At 39.1% G+C, this 24,550-nt stretch overlaps 1 protein-coding gene across 3 annotated transcripts in view; it reads left to right on the top strand.

Moving 5' to 3' along the window:
- The window catches only part of JAK2 (Janus kinase 2), a 120,223-nt gene that overhangs the window by 11,256 nt on the left and 84,417 nt on the right, over positions 1-24,550 (top strand). For all 3 annotated transcript variants that reach the window (XM_006068203.4, XM_006068204.4, XM_025281549.3), the window contains exon 3: positions 21,524-21,774. In XM_006068203.4, coding sequence (XP_006068265.1) covers positions 21,549-21,774 — 226 coding nt within the window. In that variant the 5' untranslated portion in view covers positions 21,524-21,548. The remainder of the gene's footprint in view (positions 1-21,523; positions 21,775-24,550) is intronic.

Below are 24,550 nucleotides of genomic sequence, written 5' to 3'. Positions count from 1 at the left end.
ATGTATCAACTTCATGGGCTTCCCTGGTGACTCAGTGGTAGAGAACCCACCTGCCAATGCAGGAGATGTGGGTTTGATCCCTGGTCCTGGAAGATCTCCTGGAGAAGAGAATGGCAATCCACTTAAGTATTCTTGCCTGGGAAATCCCATGGACAGAGAAGCCTGGCAGGCTACCATCCATGAGTTCCCAAAAGAATCAGACATTACTTAGCGACTAAATGACAACGTCAATTTCACAGAGGATCTTTTTCTCTAGCAAACACTTGCAAGTTTTGGATAATGTAAGTATATAGCAGTTCCCCTCTCTCAACCAAATTACTTTGGTTTTAAAGCATTAAAACCCCTTCTGTTTATAAAATTTAGCCTGAGACTTTAGACTAAACGTGCCACTACATGTAGAGATCCTTACTCTTGATCAGTGATGCTTTTAAGGAAAAATTTTGATTAAAAGGGGAAAATGTGAAATAAAATAGAAACCTCAGCTAAAATTGGGACAGGCCTGTATGGGGAACTCTCAGGCCCTGCCATGCATCTACCCAGGTAAACTGAAAATTGTATGGTTCCGTTATTGACATGAAGGGAGTTTCCCGAGTAGTGCAGTTGGTAAGGAATCCACCTTCTAAGTGAAGGAGATGCAAGAGACACAGGCTTGATTCCTGGATTTGGAAGATCCTCTGGAGAAGAAAATGACAACCCACTCCAGTATTCTTGCCTGGAAAATTCCATGGACAGAGAAGCTTGGCAAGCTATAGTCCATGAGGTCGCTAAGAGCTGGACATGACTAAGCACACACACATGCTATTGTTTATACCATTATAACTCCAAAGACATAACCTATTTTAATGTAACCAATGACCTTAAACTAGCTTTCATCTACCAAAATTTAATCCTGTTGAATAGATCATGTGAACTTGAAAAGCATTTTGGGTTATGTTCTATGATATTTCTTTAATTAATGTAAGTGGTTATTTGTTTTTAAGCAAATTAAATAAAACTCTTTTACAAACAAATTTTAGCAATACCATCTGAAGGTAGAAAAGAAAACAAAACCCACATGTCTACAACACCTATATACACACATGAGCACTCAGATAGATGCAAACAGGAACTGTTTGATTTAAAATTTTAGCCATATGCTGATACAAACCCAGAAGAATAATAGATTCAGAATGTATTTGTGTCCTGTAAGGGTCTTTTTAGAGCTGTTTTTGGAGTCAGTTTATTTTTTAGAAGCTTCTGCATGCCAATCAAAAAATGCTTTTTATTGTCTCACAAGAGGTTTGGAATCCTCTCTTTAGGTGGACGTATTTAAAACAAATGTTTCCCCTTTGAACAGGAAGGGTCACTTACCTAACAAAAGGAAACAGAAAGCAAGTTTTCTCCTAGAGGTTTGGAGTGTATGTCTGCTACCAGAAATCTAGGGCAGCTGTTATTTAACACTTTTCTTCTAAATATTTATCTGCTCAAGTTAACTTCGAAACAGTAATTAGGATTATAGCATTTGAATCTTCAGAGGGTCCAATTTTAAAGGGGTAGGTTTTTGCAGAGGAAGAGTCATGGAGGTGGGGCCTGAGCACAAAATGGCTGCTGGGATGCAGTCTGAGACAAATGGGTGATCAGGGAAGATACACACGATGGCTCCTGAGACAAAGAAGTTGGGGGAGGGTGAGGTGCAGGAAGCTTCAGAAGCCATTTTGTTCTTTTCTTTTGTTGTTGTTGTTGTTGTTTCATCCAATTTAGAAATGTTATCTTACAAAATGGAAATTTTAGAGTTTTGTGTACATTTGAATTTGTTTTGTTTAATTATAGAATTGTAGTCCTCCACTTTAATCTTAAGCAAAACAAGTTTGGGGAGATTGAAAATTCCCCATACAGCTCATTGTAATTCTGATTACTTGTAGTTTGTTCAGGTCACTTAGTTAAAAGTGCACATGCTGGGGTCCATGGTTTTTAAACATTAAACTGTCCAGAGTCCTGAAAGGCGGGCTCTGCTTAGAGCATTTAGACGACCAGAATCTGCCCCCCTCCAAAACCCTGCACTACTGCACACTGTAGAAAACAACTGAGTACTCTCCAAAGTCAGAGCCTCAAACCTGAAAGGACCAAGCCTTTCCAGATACTGAGTTAAGTCAGAAAGCTCAAAATGCAAAAAGAGCAGAGCTTGGAACCTGAGAGGACACTTACTTACCAAACTTCGATGCGTGAAACAGGGCTCTCAAAGCTGATGCACTGGGACAACCCAGAGGGATCGGATGGGGAGGGAGGTGGGATGGGGGGTTTGGGACAGGGGGACACATGTATACCAGTGGCTGATTCATGTCAATGTATGACAAAAACCACCACAGTATTGTAAAGCAGTTAGCCTCCAATTAAAAAAAAAAAAAAAAATGGCAGTAGCTCATGGAAGTGATGAGCACAAGGGGCTTGGTGTTGGAACCTTGCTTGATTCCAGGATTCATTGTCTCAGGGTTCACCTGCTTTGGGTCCCACTTCTGACACCAAAAATGTCAGCTTTAATTATACAATTGCCATTTATTTTACCAGCAAAGTTGGTTTATTTTGTAAGAGCCAAAGGAATTGCAGTTTTTGAAATGCAAGCTATGGGGAACCATGGGCAAATTTAGATAACAAAGAAGGGGAACTTACTTTTATAAGGTAAAAGGGGAACTTTTTGGAGGGACTCTGTTAACCAAAGAGTCTATTGGCAGAAGCTGGGAATTCAGACTATGGCGGATTCTCATTGGTGGGCATCTGTAGTCTGATTGGCTGAGCTGTCATGGAGCAGAGAGAAGTTTTCTTCTTCCTGCTGGTTAGTAAAGTAGAGGCACCTTTCTGTCAGAAATGTAGGCATGTCTTTTCCTGCTTGGAGCAATGGATGATGCATGGTAGCACCTGAGAGCTCTCTCTACAGGCTGTCCCTACTCCAAATTTAGCTGAGATTTCTTTAGTTAATTACACACTTAATGTAATAGTCTTTGCACCTTCATGGATCACAGCCTTGTCCTGGCAAAGGGGTTTGCTTAGCTCAGTGAAGCTATGAGCCATGCCATGCAGAGCTGCCCAAGGTGGGCAGGTCATAGTGAAGAGTTCTGACAAAACATGTGCCTCCTCCCACTGGAGGAGGGAACAGCAAACCACTCCAGTATTCTTGCTGTGAGAACCTCGTGAACAGTGTGAAAGGCAAAAGAAGACCCGACACCGGAAGATGAGCCTCCCAGGTCGGAAGGTGTCCAATATGCTACTGGAGAAGAGTGGAGGACAATTACGATAGCTACAAAAAAAAAAAAATGAAAGTGAAAGAGGAGAGTGAAAAGATTGGCTTAAAGCTCAACATTCAGAAAACTAAGAACCATGGCATCCAGTCCCATCACTTCATGGGAAGTAGATGGGGAAACAGTGGAAGCAGTGTCAGACATTATTTTTCTGGGCTCCAAAATCACTGCAGATGGTGATTGAAGCCATGAAATTAAAAGATACTTACTCCTTGGAAGGAAAGTTATGACCAACCTAGATAACATATTCAAAAGCAGAGACATTACTTTGCCAACAAAGGTCCGTCTATTCAAGGCTGTGGTTTTTTCAGTGGTCATGTATGGATGTGAGAGTTGGACTGTGAAGATAGCTGAGTGCCGAAGAATTGATGCTTTTGGACTGTGGTGTTGGAGAAGACTCTTGAGAGTCCCTTGGACTGCAAGGAGATCCAGCCAGTTCATTCTGAAGGAGATCAGCCCTGGGTGTTCATTGGAAGGACTGATGCTGAAGCTGAAACTCCAATACTTTGGCCACCTCATGTGAAGAGTTGACTCATTGGAAAAGACTCTGATGCTGGGAGGGTTTGGGGGCAGGAGGAGAAGGGGACCACAGAGGATGAGATGGCTGGATGGCATCACTGACTCGATGGATATGAGTCTGAGTGAACTCCGGGAGTTGGTGATGGACAGGGAGGCCTGGTGTGCTGCAATTCATGGGGTTGCAAAGAGTCAGACACAACTGAGTGACTGAACTGAACTGACAAAAAAAACGAAGTGACCAGGCCAAAGCAGAAATGACACTCAGTTGTGGATGTGTCTGGTGGTGAGAGTAAAGTGAGATGCTCTAAAGAACAATATTACATAGGACCTGGAAGGTTAGGTCCATGAATCAAGGTAAATTAGATGTGATCAAGCAGGAGATGGCAAGAGTGAACATCAACCTCTTAGGAATCAGTGAACTAAAATGGATGGGGATGGGTGAATTTAATTCAGCTAGCCATTATATCTACTACTATGGGCAAGAATTCCTTAGAAGAAATGGAGTATCCCTTATAGTGAACAAAGGAGTCCAAAATGCCATATTTGGATGCAGTCTCAAAAATGACAGAATGATCTTGGTTCATTTCCAAGACAAACCATTCAACATCACAGTAATCCAAGTTTGTGTTCTGACCATCAATGCCAGAAAAGCTGAAGTTGAACAGTTTTGTGAAGACCTACAACACCTTCTAGAACTAACACCAAAAAAGATGTCCTTTTCGTCATAGGGGACTGGAATGCAAAAGTCAAGAGATACCTGGAGTAACAGGCAAGTTTGGCCTAGGGGTACATAATGAAGCAGGGCAAAGGCTAACAAGAGTTTTGCCAAGAGAATGCACTGGTCATAGCAAATGCCCTCTTCCAACAACACAAGAGAAGACTACATATGGACTTTACCAAATGGTCAGTACTGAAATCCGATTGATTATATTCTTTCTAACTGAAGATGAAGAACCACTATACATTCAGCAAAAGCAAGACCTGGAGCTGACTATGGGTCAGATCATGAGCTCCTTACTGTAAAATTCAGGCTTAAAATTGAAGAAAGTAGGGAAAACCACTAGGCCATTCAGGTATGACCTAAGTCAAATCCCTTATAATTATACAGTAGAGGTGATGAACAGATTCAAGGGATTAGACCTGGTAGACAGAGTACCTTACAGACAAGGTTTGTAACATTGTACAGGAGGCAGTGACCAAAACCATCCCGAAGAAAAAGAAATGCAAGAAGGCAAAGTGGTTGTCTGAGGAGGCCTTACAGATAACCTGAGGTAATCTGAAAGGCACAGGTGAAAGGGAAAGATACACCCAACTGGATGTAGAGTTCCAGAGAACAGCAAGGAGAGATAAGAAAGCCTTCTTAAGTGAACAATGCAAAAAAGTAGAGGATAACAATAGAATGGGACAGACTAGAGATCTCTTCAAGAAAATTGGAGCTATCATAGGACTATTTCATGCAAGGTTGGTCATGATAAAGGACAGAAACGGTAAGGACCTAATGAAGCAGAAGAGATTAAGAAGACATGGCAAGAATACGTAGAAGAGCTGTACAAAAAGATCATTATGGCCTGGATAACCACTATGGTGTGGCCACTCACTTAGAGCCAGATATCCTGGAGTGTGAGGTCAAGTGGGCCTTAGGTAGCATTACTGCAAACAAAGCTAGTGGAGGTGATGGAATTCCAGCTGAGCTATTTAAAATCCTAAAAGCTGGTGCTGTTAAAGTGTCAGCAGATTTGGAAAACTCAGCAGTGGCCACAGGACTGGAAAAGGTCAGTTTCCTTCCAGTCCCAGTGAAAGGCAATGCCAAAGAATGTTCACACGACTGTACAGATATGCTCATTTTACATGCTAGTAAGGTTATGCTCAAAATCCTTCAAGCTAGGCTTCAGCAGTATGTGAATTGAGAACTTCCAGGTGTACAAGCTGGGTTTAGAAAAGACAGAGAAACAAGTGATCAAATGTCAACATTCGTTGGATCATGGAGAAAGCCAGGGAAATCCAGAAAAACAACTACTTTGCTCCATTGACTACACTTAAGCCTTTGACTGTGTGGATCACAACAAACTCTGAAAAATTCTTAAAGAGATGGAAATACAAGACCCCTGTACCTGTCTCCTGAGAAATCTATCTGTGGGTCAAAAGCAACATTTAGAACTGGACATGGAACAACTGATAGGTTCAAAATTGGAAAAGGAGTATGACAGGGCTGTATATTGTCACCTTATACTTCTATGCAGAGTACGTTATGTGAAATGTCAGGCTGGATGTGTCACAAGCTGGAATTAATATTGCTGGGAGAGATATCAACAATCACAGATATGCAGATAATTCCACTTTAATGGCAGAAAGTGAAGAGGAACTAAAGAGCCTCTTGATGAGGGTGAAAGAGGAGAGTGAAAAAGCTGGCTTAAAACTCAACATTCAAAAAACTAAGATCATGGCATCCAGTCCCATAAGTTCACAGCAAATAGAAGGGCAAAAAGTGACAGATTTTATTTTCTTAGATTCCAAAATCACTGCAGATGGTGACTGCAGCCATGAAATTTAAAGTCACTCTTTGGAAGGGAAGCTATGACAAACTTATTAAAAAGCAGAGACATTATTTTTCTGACAAAGGCTTGTATAGCTGAAGTTTTGGTTTTTCCAGTAGTCATGTACGTATGTGAGAGTTGGACCATAAAGAAGGCTGAGCTCCAAAGAATTGATGCTTTCAAATTGCTGGAGAAGAGTTCTAGAGAGTCCCTTGGACAACAAGGAGATCAGTCAATCATAAAGGAAATCAGCCATGAATAATCATTGGAATGACTGATGCTGAAGCTCCAATACTTTGGCCACCTAATGCGAAAAGAGGACTTATTGAAAAGACCCTGATGCTAGGAAAGATTGAAGGCAGTTGAAGAAGGGGATGACAGAGGATGAGATGGTTAGATAGCATCACAGACTCTGTATAGAATCTAAGCAAACTCTGGGGCCTGGCATGCTTTAGTTCATGAGGTTGCAAAGAGTCCAATGTGACTTAGCAACAACAAATGTCTTTTTTAGCTAGAAGAATTTCAGTGTTTTTATTCAACTCATTTTTTAGCTGGCTGCATACACCTTTTGTTCAGTTTACTGTGATATAAGAGCAGTGGCTTTTCAGACACATTGGGTCATTCCACAGTAAGAAAGATACTGTATGTTATGGCCCAACACAGCTACACATACAAAACTATGTAAGTAACTATAGTAAAAATTTAATAAACTGAAACACATTTCCTATTTTAAGTAGAAATCTTGCATGTACTCTATTTTATACCTTGTGAAACTAGTTTTTTCTATTTATATATAGATAATAAATGTTTATTTACCTATCTACAGTGTATAAAGCTGTAGGTTTATATTATCCATTTATCTATGTAAACTATAAATAACCTGTGTACTTTTCAAATAAATGTTAGTCATGCTGCTGCTGCTAAGTCGCTTCAGTCGTGTCTGACTCTGTGCGACCCCATAGACGGCAGCCTACCAGGCTCCCCCGTCCCTGGGATTCTCCAGGCAAGAACACTGGAGTGGGTTGCCATTTCCTTCTCCAATGCATGAAAGTGAAAAGTGAAAGTGAAGTCGCTCAGTCATGTCCGACTATTAGCAATCCCATGGACTGCAGCCCACCAGGCTCCTCCATCCATGGGATTTTCCAGGCGAGAGTACTGGAGTGAGGTGCCATTGCCTTCTCCAATGTTAGTCATAACTCACCAATATTCCATGACTACAGTTTGAAAAAGTTACATTAAAATTATAGAAGTTACAGCAAATCCTTCCACAGTTAGGAGATAGTGCTCATGGGTGCTTCACTGCTTCTCACTTTTCAGAGAGGGCGCCTACATTCTTTCAGCGCCAATGTACACATTTGTGTAGAGTTAGTTTATACTTATTACTCTGTGTTCTGACATTTTCTCTCTGGTTCACTCTTGTCTTAGCTCTTCTTCCAGCCTTTTAAACTGTTTGTGATCTTTACTTTCCAGTGAAAACTAGGAAGCTGGCAATTGTCAACTATCATTTATTAACAAACATTGTGTTAATATATGATATTAAATTCTGTTGTAGTTTAGATTAGCAAAGTTATAAATTTCAAAAATTTTTGAAGTATATTCTTTTTTATAATAATTTTTTTCATTGTGGCCTAAAACATATTTATTAATAGGCCCAAGTATCCTTTGTCTCTGAAAAAATTACAAAGTCAAAACTAAACAGACTGTTTTTAGCAATCGGTATCTCAGTATACCATCCTGTCTGGAAATGATTTAGATATTCAATATATATCCATTATTTAGTTTACGTTGGTATAAACTATTGTCTTATTTAAATTTATTTAAAACATTTGTTTGTGATAATTATACTTGCATTAGACATGAAATAATTAACGATCAACTTAAGGTATTTTTCTTGAGTTTTGAAGACATGCTTGTTTTTATTAAAGCAATAGACTTAAGCAAGCTTTTATTATCAGAGATTATCCCAGATCATATAAACATGAAAAACATTTGGATTATCTTCTATGTGTATGAGACTATCCTTGGTTTGAGGCTTCTCGGGTGACAGTAGTGGTCAAGCAGCCGCCTGCCCGTGCAGGTTAGATGTAACAGGCACGGGTTTGATCCCTGGGTTGGGAAGATCCCCTGAAGGAGGGCATGGCAGCCCACTCTAGTATTCTTGCCTGGAGAGTCCCATGGTCAGAGGAGCCTGGTAGACTGCTGTCCATGGAGTTGCACAGAGTCGGACATGACCGAAGTGACTTAGCATGCACACATATGCTTGGTTTACATAAATGCTTACTTTTCTCCAAGTCAACTGCATAGAGCTCTTTACCAATTAATTTTAGCAATACCATCTGGAGGTGGAAAAATAAATCTATAATAAACATACATAGATAAAATATGCAGACAGACACAGAGATCTTGGAGCTCTATTCCAGAACTTTGGCCATGAATCAAGTACAATACAAAACTCACTGATTTATACATAATTGTGTCTTTTGTGGAAAAAGTTAAAGATACATACCTTTAAAGCTTTTTGTTAATGTTTATGAAGAATACTTTAAAGATTGGTGTTTGTCTTTGACAAGTGATCTTAAGAAGGCTGTGTTCTACAGTTTGGGCACGAGAACGCTTTTAGCAGTTTATATTTTTAAAAAAGTCTCTTTCTATCTTTAGTCTCAGGTGAGCCTGGGCATTTTTTTATACACCTTCTGGGATGTTTACATTCAAAGATACAGTAAAGTTTACATCTTTAAGGGACAGAGAAAGAATGCAGGTTTTCTCTTGGCAGTTTTGGAGTACATTTGTCTGTTACCAGAACTTTAGGGCAATTACTATTTATAGGGCATGATATGACCTCAGTCCAATTCACTGTAGGGGAGAAAGCCTCTAATTTCATTCCTGTCATGCCTTGAATATTGGCCTGTAGCTGAGTCATTACCTGATTATTTGCAGGAGGTCCTAGGACAGGTTCTGGCCATCTCTATGAGGGGTAGTGTTCAGTGCAGGGCCCGCTACATCCAGATGATCTTCTGGTGGGTCAGGGATAGAGAGCTGGGGACAAGAGGTGTGTAAGAGGGAGGAAAAAGGGGGTTTATGTCAGATTTGATTTTTAATTTTGTTCTGAGTTTAATTTCTGCTATCTTGTTAAAGGAATACCTAAGGGTAATCATTATATTTCTTCATATCCACTTTTAACTTTGGTCTTCCCATATGTACCAAATACAGTTGTTTAAGATGAGAAAATTAGGTTTTCCAGTTTGAAGGATCCACTGTCTGAGCGTTGAGGAGTAGGATCTTCTTAATAGTGACTTAAACCATAAGTCAGCATTTTTATGACTTAACTATGGATGCAAGAGGTGTTCTCAAAGAGAGTACAAAGAATGAGCTCTCAAAGTATCCAAAAAGATATCACAAAGATAGTCTAAGAAAGGAAAGTCCTTTGTTGCATAGGTGGTAAGAATTGTGTGCTGAAAACTGTGTTTCTGATTTTCCCAAGAATATAAGACACCTCTGATTACAGATCTGCTAATCTGTGACAGTAGGCTGGTGTTACTGGAATGGGACTGTCCCAGCACTAATAAAACAACAGAGGTTGAGATGACAGAGTCCCCTATGGACTGGGACCCCTTGTGACCAGTTACCCTGAGGGCTTACACTGCTGGACAGATTGCTGCTTGTGACTTCATGTCTCAGCACCCCAGTCTATTTGACTGGTCACTGAGTATACCCTGACAAGTGTACTTTTTAGATGGTAGTGATCAGAGAGAATAGTTTCGTTGGACACAAAGCCAAGCTCTCAGGATGTAGAACAAGGTGAAATGAAAGTCCTCATTCTCGTCTGATGAGAACTGAACTCACTAGTCTGTGAAAGCTGGTTCAAACAGCATGCTTATGGGGCTTATTTATGCCTGTGTTCTACCCTGTGGATTTTCCTCCTTAGTACAAATGATGCAACAGAGCCAAAAAAAAAAAAAAAAAAAAAAAAAATGGTGCCCATCTCTGGGAGGAAAAGGAACAATAAAAACCAGGAGTGCTCAAATTAAATTTACAATAGTTGCTACGCCAAAGAAACTTGTTACACAAATAGTTTCTTCTGTTAGTGTAAATTTAGAAAGAGAAAAAGGGCTGTCATCACTTTTGCTTTCACTGGACCCCTGTAGACGAAGATCCAGAAGGCTGACAGTAAGAGTCCTTCCCTGCTGCCAGCTCTTGTCAGAGGTTCTAGGATTTCTCAGCAGCAGCAGTCCTGGGAACAGGCAGTTTTCCAGCAAAGAAGATCCTGCTGATTATACCAAAACTGTTGAGGAAGTTAAATTTCCCCTCTTTGTCACTTGGTTCTTTTGGCTGGCCTAATAATCAAATTGACTCAAGACAGATTAACAGAAGAAAAACAAATTTCATTTCATACATACGGAAGTCCCACAGATATAAGACCTAAGAAGTGACCAAATCAGGCTGTTGATATACCCGTTTAAAAAAGGAAACATTTGTGAAGTTTTGATACAACAAAGTGCTTTGGGCTTGGGGTAGCAGATTAATGAAGTAACTAAGTTTATATAGCTTTCTCAACCTTGAATTCCCTGTTTCTGGTGATAAGGATTCCGTCTAGCCTCCCAGTATAGGGACTATACCTTCACATGGGAGATTTATTTCACACTTTCAAGAAACATAGGTGGGTCAGAATGGCATATTTTGAGGTGGCATATTTTGCCCCCAATCCTGTTATAGGTAAGGAGAAATCAAATAGCCCTCTTTTCTTATGCTTACTAATGTTTCAGATTCACATATTTCTTGAGGGTTCCCCCCCCCCCCCGCTTAAAAACACCTGGCAGTATCTATTACCATTTACCAATAATTTATCAATTTTGGTGCTTACTGCTGTATTTTAAGTACTTTCTGTCAGAATTCTCTTATTAAAATGTATCTTTTAACAGTTCTTTTAGTCAGAATATATGTATGGTTTATCCTCATATAGCTTTGAAAAGTCTGAGAATACCTTTTTTCACTCTTGAAAAATAGTTTTCTTGATTGTTTTCCAGGCCTCTTAACTGTCTTTTCAGTATTTTTTGTCTTTATCATGCTGCTTTCTGCGGGGAGCGAGCTCCGCCCCTGGCAAAGGTCTTGAGGAAGGAGGCTTGGCATACGCAAAGGCGGGATCGAGCCTCAGGAGTCTCCCTGGAAATTCTCGAGCATATACCCCAAAACCAGAGTCTGCCTACTTTCTGCTTTGTGCTTTCACCTACACCTCTGACTTTACAGGGGGCTGTCCCCCACTACCTCTCTCTGAAAAAAGAGTTAGCTTACAGCTCCAGTTAATAATTCCTGGGTGTGACAGTGTTTCAACCTATAAACTCCTTTGGAAGTCCTCTAGCCTGCCTGAATAGGTTTTTTCCGGCAACATGGGATTGTTCAGAGCCTCCCAACTGTAAGAGGCAGGAGATGTTCTAAACTGTCTAAACACAGATTCCTTTGAGTAGTTAAAAGATTGATTAGAAATTGTATTGGTGAAGGGTTTTTCACTTGTTGGGCCAATGTTTGCTGCTAAGTCTCCATATCCCTTACCTACTGTGTCCTTGGCGGTGTATTGATTGATATAATGGGTGTATAGAAATGTAAGTAGTAGCCTCAATGTTTGTAACCTTGGACCCTTGAGTTAATTCTTTTCTTGATTGAGCCCACCTCACCTTTGCCCTATAGGAATGCAATTTATCCAGTGCTTTTTGGAGGCTGGCGTCTGACTTTAGAATAATCACCTTTAGAGAAAAATAAGTTTCTTAAAATGTTAACAGGCCTCTTGGCCAGAAGATGATGTAAATCACCTAAACTTTTGCATATGATAATTTTGAAAGCCTGGCTTCGATAAGGATCAGGAACTGCTGTCTTTGCATGACTCTACCCCTTCCCCCATTATCCTCTATGCACAACTTAAGATATAAAACTACTTTGGAAAATAAAGTATGCCCTTTTTTTGTTCACCGAAATTTGGTCTCCCCATGTCAATGTCATTCTTTCTTTCACCTTCTAGCTGAACTTTTCCTCTGAGGCAGGGAAGCTCGTCAAGCCTACTAATTTTGTCTGGGCTTCTAAGATCTGACCGGGAAGGCCTTAGTGTCTCCTCTCCTTTGGGAGAACGGGATGACGCCTGCGGCCTTCGTAGGTGACGTAAATTCCCTGCTTTGGAATTTTATTCAGCCTCTTTTCTTCACTGAATTTCTTCGCTGAGCTATCCTTATTTCACCACTCTTTATATCCTTAATAAACGTTTAATTAAACAGTTGTTTCCTGATTTTCACGGACGCCGTCCCCTCTTCGAATTCCCTGGATCCACCGGGGCTGGACCCCGGCAGCTTTCTGTTTGAATGTCTTAGTATTACCTTCCAGTTTACTACTCTCTTCATCTGTTTCTGAGTAATCATTGTCTGACATATTCTGCTGAAATTATTTTCTTTTATAGCTGTTTGTTCTTTTCATGAATGTTAATCTTGCCTTTGTTTCTTTGATCATGACTAATAATTATTGTAAAGTTTCTATCAGACCATATCATTCTATTCTTTGGTCTCAGGCACTGGTATTTATAGAATTCCCTGTTACTGTAACTTGCAGCCAGGGTGAGAACCATTGTTTTAAATTACTTCAAGATGATGTACAGTGATTGTATCATTATTTTAAAGATGAAGGAAGTCAAAGAAGAATCAAGGTGAACAATGTGATAAGACTAGATAAGGGAGAGGAATTGGGACTAGTAATTCTTAAAGTAGATTATAAATTAAATATTTAAGCATCTATATTCAGTGAAAACTTTATAAAGGTATCTTTCATAAATTCTTACAAGGCTTTTTTTTTTTCCTTGCAGATTAATTCAAACTGTGTTTGTATAGTTAAGGTTGATCAGATATTTTAGATCTACAATGGTGGTAGTACTGGAATACCTTAAAAATATCCTATTTGGGATTTTTAATAATTTATTTATTTTGGGTTGTGTTAGGTCTTCATTGCTGCCTGTGGGCTTTCTCTATGGAGAGTGGGGCTACTCTCTAGTTGCAGATGTGGGCTTTTCATTGTGGAGCAGAGGCTCTAGGCACATGGGCTTCAGTACTTGAAGCCCTCTAGCTCAGTAGTCACAGCCTGTGGGCTCTTGAGCAAGGGGCTTGGTATTTGTGTGCTTGGTTGCCCTGTGGCATTTTTCCAGATCCGGAATTAAACTGCATTCCCAGGTGGATTCTTAACCAACCGCTGGGCCACCAGGGAAGCCCAGCAGCTATCCTTTTTCATTTTTGTTCTTTACCTTTAAGAGTAGCCGTGCCACCGTGGTTTTCTTATTACTCCCATAATTTTTTTTCCCATAGATGTTTCATTTATATTGGTTTAAAAAGTCAGATCACACAGAAGCGTTAATAATGTAGGACAATCCAGTTACAATGAAAACCTCTGTGCTTCCAACTTTAATCTTTTTCTCCAGAGGGAGATGGTTTTAACTGTTAACTTCTGGTAGTTCAGTCTCTGTTTTACCTATACCACTATGTTTCTCTTGTTTTCTTCAGTATTACAGGTTTCACTATTTTATTTCTTATATTGGCTATCATTGTAACCTACAGTAATATATTTGTGACTTTATTTCTTGTTCCAGCAACCATTGGCATTATTTATTGATTTCTCAGTTTCTAAGGTTAGTGCTTCTTTCCCAAGCTTTAGTTTAGCTTCCCTCCATGCTTTCACCTCTCAGCCCCTGGTATTTTATGTTAAGACTAACATTTATGTTCTGTTCAGTAACCATAGTTAACACAACAATATTTATATTATACTGAGGATTGTTTATTATAGAGCCTGCTGCTGCTGCTGCTAAGTTGCTTCAGTCGTGTCCGACACTGTGCGACCCCATAGATGGTAGCCCACCAGGCTTCCCTGTCCCTGGGATTCTCCAGGCAAGAATACTGGAGTGGGTTGCCATTTCCTTCTTCAGTGTATGAAAGTGAGAAGTGAAAGTGAAGTTGCTCAGTCATGTCCAACTGTTAGTGACCCCATGGACTGCAGCCCACCAGGCTCCTCCGTCCATGGGATTTTCCAGGCAAGAGTACTGGAGTGGGGTGCCATTGCCTTCTCCGATTATAGAGCCTAGGAGTATGCTATAATTTCATCTCCTTTCTTATAGCGTTTTCTCCCACTAGAATTGCCTTTTTTTCCTTTCACTGTTTTCCTTTATCATGTCCACTCTGGGTGTTTTGTTTTGTTTTGAACTAATCATAACAAGCGGTCTAACACTTTTTTTCTGAAATCTTCCTTCTAGAGCTCCTCTGCTCCTATCTGCTCTTAGTGTGCCTCAGGCCTGACATTCAACTTTCATCCTAACTTAACTTTATTACTTTCCAGGATTAGATCTATTTTCTGAACCTGATATCATCCTCTTTTTGGATTTATTCTTCTGGTGTGGTTTATTACATCTTAAGAAAATACCTTTTTCAATGCTGCTTTTGAGGTAAACTTTGAATTTTTGAATGTTTGGGAACGCCTGTATTCTTCTGGGTAATAGTCCTAAGTTGAAAACCATGCTTGAGATTAGAGAACTCAAAATAATGACATCAAATGAAAAGAAAAAGCCATCCTTAACCCTTCAGACGGAGAAGGCAGTGGCACCCCACTCCAGTACTCTTGCCTGGAAAATCCCATGGACGGAGGAGCCTGGAAGGCTGCAGTCCATGGGGTTGCTGAGGGTCAGACACGACTGAGCGACTTCACTTTCACTTTTCACTTTCATGCATTGAGAAGGAAATGGCAACCCACTCCAGTGTTCTTGCCTGGAGAATCCCGGGGATGGGGGAGCCTGGTGGGCTGCCATCTGTGGGGTCGCACAGAGTCAGACATGACTGAAATGACTTAGCAGCAGCAGCAACCCTTCAGATTCTTTACTTCTTAATTACTAAATTCAGCAGATTTTTTTCCTTCTGTTTCTTATTTAACCTCTTCATGATGTTTGATAATTCTTCTCTTCTGTTTTTTTTTTCTAAAGGGAACCATATTTTTATTAAAATAAACACATAGAAAAATGCACTAATCAATTTTTTTTACAGTTAATTCTAGTTTTCTTCTATTTCTGGCCATTTATTTTCAAGATCTTTGCTACATTCTTCTTTATGCCCTCCATCCATGACGTTTCTGGATAATGTTAAATGTTGTGACCTCAAGGATTTGATCTATCATCTTCTCTTCCTACCTCATACCTTATATCTGGGCGTCATATATGTCTATGGCTATAGCTACCTTTATGTATACTGACTATGAAATCTGTCCCAAAAGCACATTATGTTTCCCTTAGCCTGCATAAATCTAGCTGCCTTTAGGATATCTCAGTCTGTATATATCATAGGTAACTCAGTTCATTTTATGCTAAATTGAGTTAATCATTCCTCTCAAACTATCCTTGTGTTCCATATATTCTATTCTGTGAATTATAATACTGGATACCCAGTCTCTCAAACCCCAAATTAAGAAATCATTCTTAACTACTCATATACCAAGCCAGTTACTACAAATATTCCTTTTAATTGTCTTATAGGTGCTTCTGACTCTAAATATCTAAAATTCATTTCTTCTTTCATACTCTTTTTATCTATTTTGGCGCTTTGTATATACCTAGTCACTCAATCAGCTCAGATTGAGGATGGATCCCTCCGTTTCCCTTACGTACGTTCGGTGGTTGAGCCAGGTTTATGCATAGCCCTGTCATTTCACTGTGTATATTCTGTTAAATGTTTTGAAACAGTATATGTATTGTTTCATATCTGAGAACTTTTTAGAACAATAATTACTGAGAATTAGATCCAAATTCTTATTCACTGATCATTTCTGTTGAAAACATGATGTTCCTATTACCATTTCTGACATTTCTGACAAGTTCAGGCTGCACTGTCTCTGCCCTTGTGCAGTTTATGTTATGTAATTGTCTTGGCTGTCCCCACACTTGGATGTTTGGTCATTGTTTAGGGAGGTATTGGATTAGACATAACTGATCAAATGTGAAGTGAAAAGTATGTTTGGATAGCCAAATATATGGTAGAAATGGACAAACTAGTAGAAATATGAAGAGAAAGACAACAGAAGTTTACTTGTTTTGATGCTAAACAGGTATCTGGGGTAATTGTTTTAACATTTCTATTTTTCCTAAAAATACATATATTTTAAAAATGTTTTATTGGTACATAATTCAAATACCATATGATTCACTCCTAGCCATACAGTTTCATTTTAAATTAAAGAGGCAAAATGACAATCTGTATGAGCATGAATAGTGAGAAGTTGTATTTGGATATTATTCCCAGCACCTTTAATAATAATTTTTGTACTTTTCTCAAACTATTCTCAATGAATAGTTGAGGGCGAGGGATTATGGAGAAAATAGCCGTTTGTCTTCTGGAATGGTGTTACGGACAAAGTACACAAGAGAATGGAAGGTAAGGATTTTCTGTGTTAAAGATTTTCTGATCATAACCTTTTGCTTACAAGTTTCTATGATTTTGAGCTAAGAAACTACATGAGATCCAACAGGCTTTCTATGCTGTGCCTCTGCAATTTCTTTTGCTTCTGTTAAAGCAAAAGAAATTCTTTTGCTTCTTTTGAAACTGCTAAAATCAGACCTCAGATTTGAAGCTGGTGAGAGAATGCCTTTTTGAACATATTTCTTTTAAAAAATAAGCATATTTTTCTGTGAAATCCTTTTGACTTAATCCTTTATAATCTTGAAGATAACATATCTTCTTGACTTGGTTTGAATGCAAATAGCATTTATCGTAAATGCAAGATAGGAGAGCCCTGGAAGGGCAGAAATTCAAAGAAAAAATTAACTTATTTACTAAAATGTTTTAGGTTGTACAAGAGTTGAAATCTGGAGAAGGACATCAGTTTCGATTTGACTTGGCTGCAGATAACTGGAATATACAAATAATCTCTTTTGTGACCCCATGGACTGTAGCCTGCCAGGCTTCTCTGTCCATGGAATTTCCCAGGCAATAATACTAGAGTGGGTTGCCATTTCCTACTCCAGGGGATCTTCCTGACATAGGGCTTGAACCTGCATTTCCTGCATTGGCAGGAGGATTCTTTACCACTGAACCACCAGGGAAGCCTTGCAAATAATATTGGGTTTATTGTTGCTCTCTGTTGGACTTAGTGACTCCCTGGTTGTCAAGAAACTAGTTATCTGCTATCTTTCTTTTCTTCCAACCTTTGCATTGATTTCCATCCTCATGGTTACCTTGTGGTTGCAAGAGAGTCATTGTATAGCTTCAGCTACTGTGTCTTCATTCCAGGTAGCCTGAAGGGGGAAGTAGCAAGGAAAAAAGCGTACACTTTATAGCTAAATTACCAAGGAGTGGACTTGTTGGATCATGGTGTGAATGTATGTATAACTTTGTGAGGAAGTGCTGAACATTTTTGCAAAGTGTTTGTTCAATTTAACATTCCCACCAGCAATGAGAGTTCCAATTTCTCTACAAATTTTTAAACATTTGGTATTAAATTTTCCTTTCTAATGGGTGTGTGAAAGTATCTTATGGTTTTAATTTGTATTTCCCTAATTATTAGTGATATTCAGTAGTTATTCATAAGTGTTTTTGGACAATTTTGTATCTCCTTTTGTTGTTGTTCAGTCACAAAGTCATGTCCGACTCCTTGAGACCCCATTCACTGCAGCATGCCAGGCTTCCCTGTCCTTCACTATCTCCTGGAGTTTGCTCAAACTTATGTCCATTGAGTCGGTAATGCCATCCAACCATCTCATTCTCTGTCATACCCTTTTTCTCCTGCCCTTAGACTTTTCCAGCATCAGGGTCTTTTCCAATGATTTGACTCTTCACATCACAGGGCCAAAGTACTGGAGCTTCAGCATCAGTTCTTCCAAAGCATATTCAGGGTTAATTTCCTTTAGGATTGACTGGTTTGATCTCCTGGCAGTCCAAGGGACTCTCAAGAATCTTCTCCAGCAGCATAGTTCAATAGCATCAATTCTTTGACAGTCAGCCTTCTTTATAGTCCAACTCTCCCGTGCATACATGATGACTGGAAAAACCGTAGCTTTGACGCTACAGACCTTTGTTGGCAAAGTGATGTTTCTGCTTTTAATACACTGTCTAGGTTTGTCATGGAGAAGGCAATGTACTTCTCCCACTCCAGTACTCTTGCCTGGAAAATCCCATGGATGGAGGAGCCTGGTAGGCTCCAGCCCATGGGGTCGCTAAGAGTTGGGCATGACTCAGCGACTTCACTTTCACTTTTCACTTCTATGCGTTGGAGAAAGAAATGGCAACCCACTCCAGTATTCTTGCCTGGAGAATCCCAGGGACAGAGGAGCCTAGTGGGCTGCCATCTATTGGGTTGCACAGAGTCGGACATGACTGAAGCGACTTAGCAGCAGGTTTGTCATAGGTTTTCTTCCAAGGAGCAAGTGTCTTAATTTCATGACTGCAGTCACTGTCTGCAGTGATTTTTTTTAAGTGTGTTTAAATGTTGTTCCCTTCTTATTTTATTATTGAAAGATAAGTTTCTATTGTCATGAAGATGGTCTCCATTTCTCTGAAATGTTTGTTCCAGAAAAAGTTTATTCCTTATGCATATTGGTCAATTATCCATCTCAAATTAGTAGTTATGTATGGTATAAAGTTGAGGTCAAAGTTCTTTTCTTTTTTTTTTTTTTTCACCTCCCATATGAATAACCAATTGACTGAGAAACATTTTTTGAAAAAATAATCATTTCTTCTCCACTGAAATGTAATGAGGCATTTTTACTGATTAGGTGACCATATGTGAGGATTTTTTTTTTTTTTTTGGTATTCTGTTTCATTTGCCTATTTATTTGTAGTTATTCCAATACCAACCTGACTTAATTACTCTGACTTTATAATAAATCTTGGTGTCTGGTAATATAAATTCTCCATTTTGCTCTTCAAGATTATCTTGGCTATTGTAAGTCCTTTTCGTTTTTAATATAGATTTTAGCTTGTAAATTTCCATAGAGTAAGCTGCTAAAATTTTAATTGGGATTGTGTTGAATCTATAGATCAGTTTGGAGAAGAATCAATATCTGGACAACATTGACTTTCCTATCATTGTCTATCACCATGTTCTGTTCTTGGCTTTTATTTTTTGTATTTTTCATAAAATATAATTGATTAACAATATTAGTTCCAGATGTACAGCATAGTGAGTCAGTACTTTTACAGATTGTACTCCATGGAAAGTTGTAACAAGATAACGGTTGTAGTTCCCTGTGCTGTACAGTATATCCACGTTATTTTATACAGGGTAGAGTGTATGTCTTCGAAACTAAAGAGCCTCTTGATGAGGGTGAAAGAGGAGAGCGAAAAAGCTGGATTAAAACTCAGCATTCAAAAAATTAAGATCATGGCGTCTAGGCCCATCACTTCATGGCAAATAGAAGAAGAAAAACTAGAAACAGTGCTGCTATAAATGTAGGGGTGCTTGTAGCTTTCCAAATTAGTGTTGGTTTTTCTGAATATGTATCCAGGAGTGGAATTGCTGGATCATATGGTTATTCTATTTTTAGTTTTTTGAGGAAACACCACACTTTTTTCCATAGAAACTGCACCAATGTATATGCCCACCACCATTGTAGTAGAGTTCTTTTTTCCTCCATCTTCTCCAGCATTTATTATTAGTAGACTTTTTGATGATGGTGATTCTGACAGGTGTGAGGTGATGCTTCATTGTTTTGATATGTATTTCTCTAATAATTAGTGATGTTGAGTATCTTTTCATGTTTCTATTGGCAATCTGTATGTCTTCTTTAGAAAAATAGCTATTCAAATTTTCTGGCCTTTTTTTTTTTTCTTCTAACAATGTTTTCATTTCAGAGTCCTACAGATATTTCAATAAATTTGTCCCTATATATTTGACTTTTTGATTCCTGTTATAAATTATATCGGGGCTTCCCTGGTGGCTCAGAGGTTAAAGCGTCTGCCTGCAATGCGGGAGACCTGGGTTCGATTTCTGCATCGGGAAGATCCCCTGGAGAAGGAAACGGCAACCCACTCCAGTTTTCTTGCCTGGAGAATCCCATGGACGGAGGAGCCTGGTGGGCTACAGTCCACGGGGTCGCAAAGAGTCGGACACAACTGAGCGACTTCACTATCAGTTTAAAATGTTCATTTTTTAATTGGTTCTGGCATATGGGAATTGCAATAGATTTTTGTATATCGGCTTTGTATCTTGTGATCTTATAAGCTCACTTTAGTAAGTTTTAGATTCTTTTAAGTTTTCTATGTAGTTTTACCTTTTATTTCTTTTTTTTTGCCATATTGCACTGTCTAGGACCACACTACAATATTGATTTGAAGACATGATTTTAGACATTCATATTAAGTTTTTGAATTCAGGAAAAAAAAGTTTGATATTTTGCCATTAAGTTATTAATTTTAGGTCTTTTGTAGTTACTCTTAATCACACGTTTGCTTTTAAACCTAGTTTGCTGAGTTTTTATCACGAACTATTGTAGAATTTTAATTCAGTTTTGGCATTTAGTGAAATGATATGTTACTTTTCTCATTTATTCTAATAATTAGTAAATTTTATTGATTGAATTTTGATTATTCAGTTAACCTTGCATTTCTGGTATAACTCAGTCAAGATTTTTATTTTGGCTGAACCGCATGGGTTGTGATCTTAGTTCCCTGACCAGGAATCAAACCTGGGCTGCAGCACTGACAGCAAATGCCACGGCCTAACCACTGGACCACCAGGGGATTCCCAGACTCAGTCAAGATTTATTATTCTTTTACAAATTACTGGATTCAGTTTGCCAGTTTTTTTTTTTTTCTTCAGTATGCATCTTATATCCTTATGAGCGTTACTATTGTGGAAAGATTACAAATTGCTGAAGTTTCACGTGATGGTTAACAATAATAATGCATTTTCAGTTAAGGTATGTACAGTGGATGTTTTTTATGATATAATGCTATTGTACACCTAATAGAGTACAGTATAGTGTAAATATAACTTTTATATGTACTGGGAAACTAAAAAATTGGTGTGACTTATTTTATTGCACTGATCTGGAACAAAACCTTCAGTATCTCTGAGAAATGCTTGTGCATGATACTTATTCAGTAGTGGATTTGACAGAGTCAATGCTATCAGTGAAGACTTCTTTATATATGAAGGATAACTTATCAGTGTCACTTTCATTTGTAACTTTGGTTTCTCTTACAGGCAAATGTTCTGAAAACGACTCTGCATGGGAATGGCTTGCCTTACAATGACAGAAATGGAAGGAACATCCACATCCCCTGTACATCAGAATGGTGATATTTCTGGAAATGCTAACTCTGTGAAGCAAATAGATCCAGTCCTACAGGTCTATCTTTATCATTCCCTTGGGAAAGCTGAGGGGGATTATCTGCAGTTTCCAACTGGAGAGTATGTTGCTGAAGAGATCTGTATTGCTGCTTCTAAAGCTTGTGGTAAGTATTAAAAAACAGTGTTTTTCTTCTTATTAATATATGCTTGGTTTATTATACTCTAACACAATGTACCTGTGTAATATAGTTTTTCTGCTTCTATGACTGACAACTGTTTTCATATGCATATAAAATGAGAAAATTACTAAGGTAGAATACAAGGTAAATTCTGTGTTGAGGTAGTGGTATAGAATGAATGTGTTCTGCCCAAATTTGTGTTGTGACCTACTCCTCCAGTGTGATGACTTTGGAAGTGGGGTTTTCCAGAGATGAATCAGTCATGAGAGTGGACCCCTCATTAGTGGGACTAGTACCTTTATTAAAGAGATCGCTGAGAGTTCCTTTGCCCCTCCTGCCATGTGTGGACATAGCAAGAAGATGAATAAGAAAATGAATCATCTATGAACCAGGAATAGGGTCCTCATTAGATACCGCATCTGCTAGCACCTTGATTTTGTACTTCCCAACCTCCAGGAATGTGAGAAATATGTTTCTTTTTTTTATAAGCCACTTCATGAATGATAATTTTCTTATAGCATCCTGAATGAGCTAAAACAGCAACTGGTACTGAGAAGTGGAAGGGCGGTAACAAGTTTCTAAAAATGTAAAAGTGGCTTTGTGACTGGGTAATGGGTAATGGAAGAGTTTTGAGGTGCATGCTAGAAAAAGTCTACATTGTTGGGAACAGATCTTTAAAGGAGATTTTGGTGAGGACTTGGAAAGAAAGAAGCAGAGTTGTAAGAAAACAATTTTCTTAGAGGACACCTGTGCAATCCTGTGGAGAATATTGGTAGAATTGTGTTCCATTAAAGACCATTCTGATAAGATCTAAGATGGAAATAAGGACCATGTTATTAGAAACTGGAAGAAAAGTGATCCTTGTTATAAAGTGTCCAAGAACTTGCTTGAGTTGTGTTCATGTTTCAGTGCTTTGTAGAATGTAGAACTTAAGAGAATAAAATTGGGTGTTTACTTCAAGTCATTTCTAAGCGAAGGGTTGGAGGTGTGGCTTGAGTCCTCATAACTGCTTATAGTTGTAAAAAATTAATGCTGTTGCTGAGCTCCTTGGCTGCCCTGGATATGGTTCTGGCAGCCCCTAGTGTGGCAGTTATCCCTCAGCGGGGTGCAGGCAGGAAACTTTGGTGGAATAAGTATCTCCACTAGTGGAGAATGCAAAGGCCCTGGAGGCATGTCTGACTCCACCTATATTTCAAAGAAGGGAAGCATGGGGCAGGGCTGCCAGGAGTCTTTGGTGCCCAGCAAAGCTGGAGGGGCATGATTGTTGCCCTGGTGTGCTCTGCAGGTGGGATCTCTGCTTCAGTGGGTCTGGAAGGCAGAGTATCAAGTTAGAGGGTTATTCATCAGCCTTAAGATCTAATGGAATTTGCCTTACTAGGTTTTAGATTTATTTGAGACTTGTCACTCATTTCTTCTTTTCTCTTGGAATGGAAATATTTGTCCTATGCCTGTTGGAATGGGAACATCTGTCCTATGCCTTTTCTACCATTATATTTTAGAAACACATAATTTGTTTGATTTCATAGGTTTACAGCTGGAGAACCTCAGGATGAATTGTACCTTGTTATTCAGTCGCTAAGTCATGTCTGACTCTTTGCAACCCCATGGACTGCAACACGCCAGGCTTCCCTATTCTTCATCATCTTCCGGAGCATGCTCAAACCCATGTCCTTTGAGTCGGTGATGCCATCCAACCTCTGTCGTTCCCTTCTCCTCCTGCCTTCAATCTTTCCCAGCATCAGGGTCTTTTCTAATGAGTTGGCTCTTTTCATCAGATGGCCAAAATATTGGAGCTTCAGCATCAGTCCTTCCAATGAATATTCAGGATTGATTCCTTTGGGATTGACTGGTTTGATCTCTTTGCTGTCCAAGGGACTCTCATGAGTCTTCCCCAGAACCACAATTCGAAAACATCAGTTCTTTGGCACTCAGCCTTCTTTATAGTCCAATTCTCACATCTGTACACGACTGCTGGAAGAACCGTAGCTTTTACTATACAGAGCTTTGTTGACAAAGGGACGTCTCTGCTTTTTCATATGATGTCTAGGTTTGTCATAGCTTATGACACCAAAGATGCTTTCATGGAGATGCTTATTCCACCAGAGTTTGAGTCTCTTTTTTCCAAAGAGCAAGCATCTTTTAATTTCATGGCTGGGGTCACCATTTGCAGTGATTTTTGAGCCCAAGAAAATAAAATCTATCACTGCTTTTACTTTTTCCCTTCTATTTGCCATGAGGCGATGGAACTGGATGCCATGATCTTTGTTTTTTTGAATGTTGAGTTCTAAGCCAGCTTTTTTCACTCTCCTCTTTCACTCTCATCAAGAGGCTGTTCAGCTCCTCGTCCCTCTGCCATTAGAGTAGTGTTATCTGCATACTGAGGTTGTTAATATTACTTCCTGGCAGTCTTGATTCCAGCTTGTGATTCATCCAGTCTGGCATATCACATGATGTATTCAGCATAAAAGGTAAAGAAGCAGGTGACAGTGTACAGTCCTTTTCCGATTTTGAAGTAGTCTGTTGTTTCATGTCTCGTTATAACTGTTGCTTCTTGACCTGCATACAGATTTCTTGGGAGGCAAGTAAGGTGGTCTGGTATGCCGATCTCTTTAAGAATTGTCCACAGTTTGTTGTGATCCACAATTAAAGGTGTTAGCATAGTCAGTGAAGCAGAAGTAGATACTTTTCTGGAACTTCTTGCTTTCTCCATGATCCAACATATACTGGCAATTTGATCTCTGGCTGATCTGCCTTTTCTAAA

Source organism: Bubalus bubalis, chromosome 3, assembly GCF_019923935.1.
Source record: "Bubalus bubalis isolate 160015118507 breed Murrah chromosome 3, NDDB_SH_1, whole genome shotgun sequence".
In the NCBI taxonomy this organism is placed as follows: Eukaryota; Metazoa; Chordata; class Mammalia; order Artiodactyla; family Bovidae; genus Bubalus; species Bubalus bubalis.
This window is presented reverse-complemented; position numbering and strand designations above follow the sequence as displayed.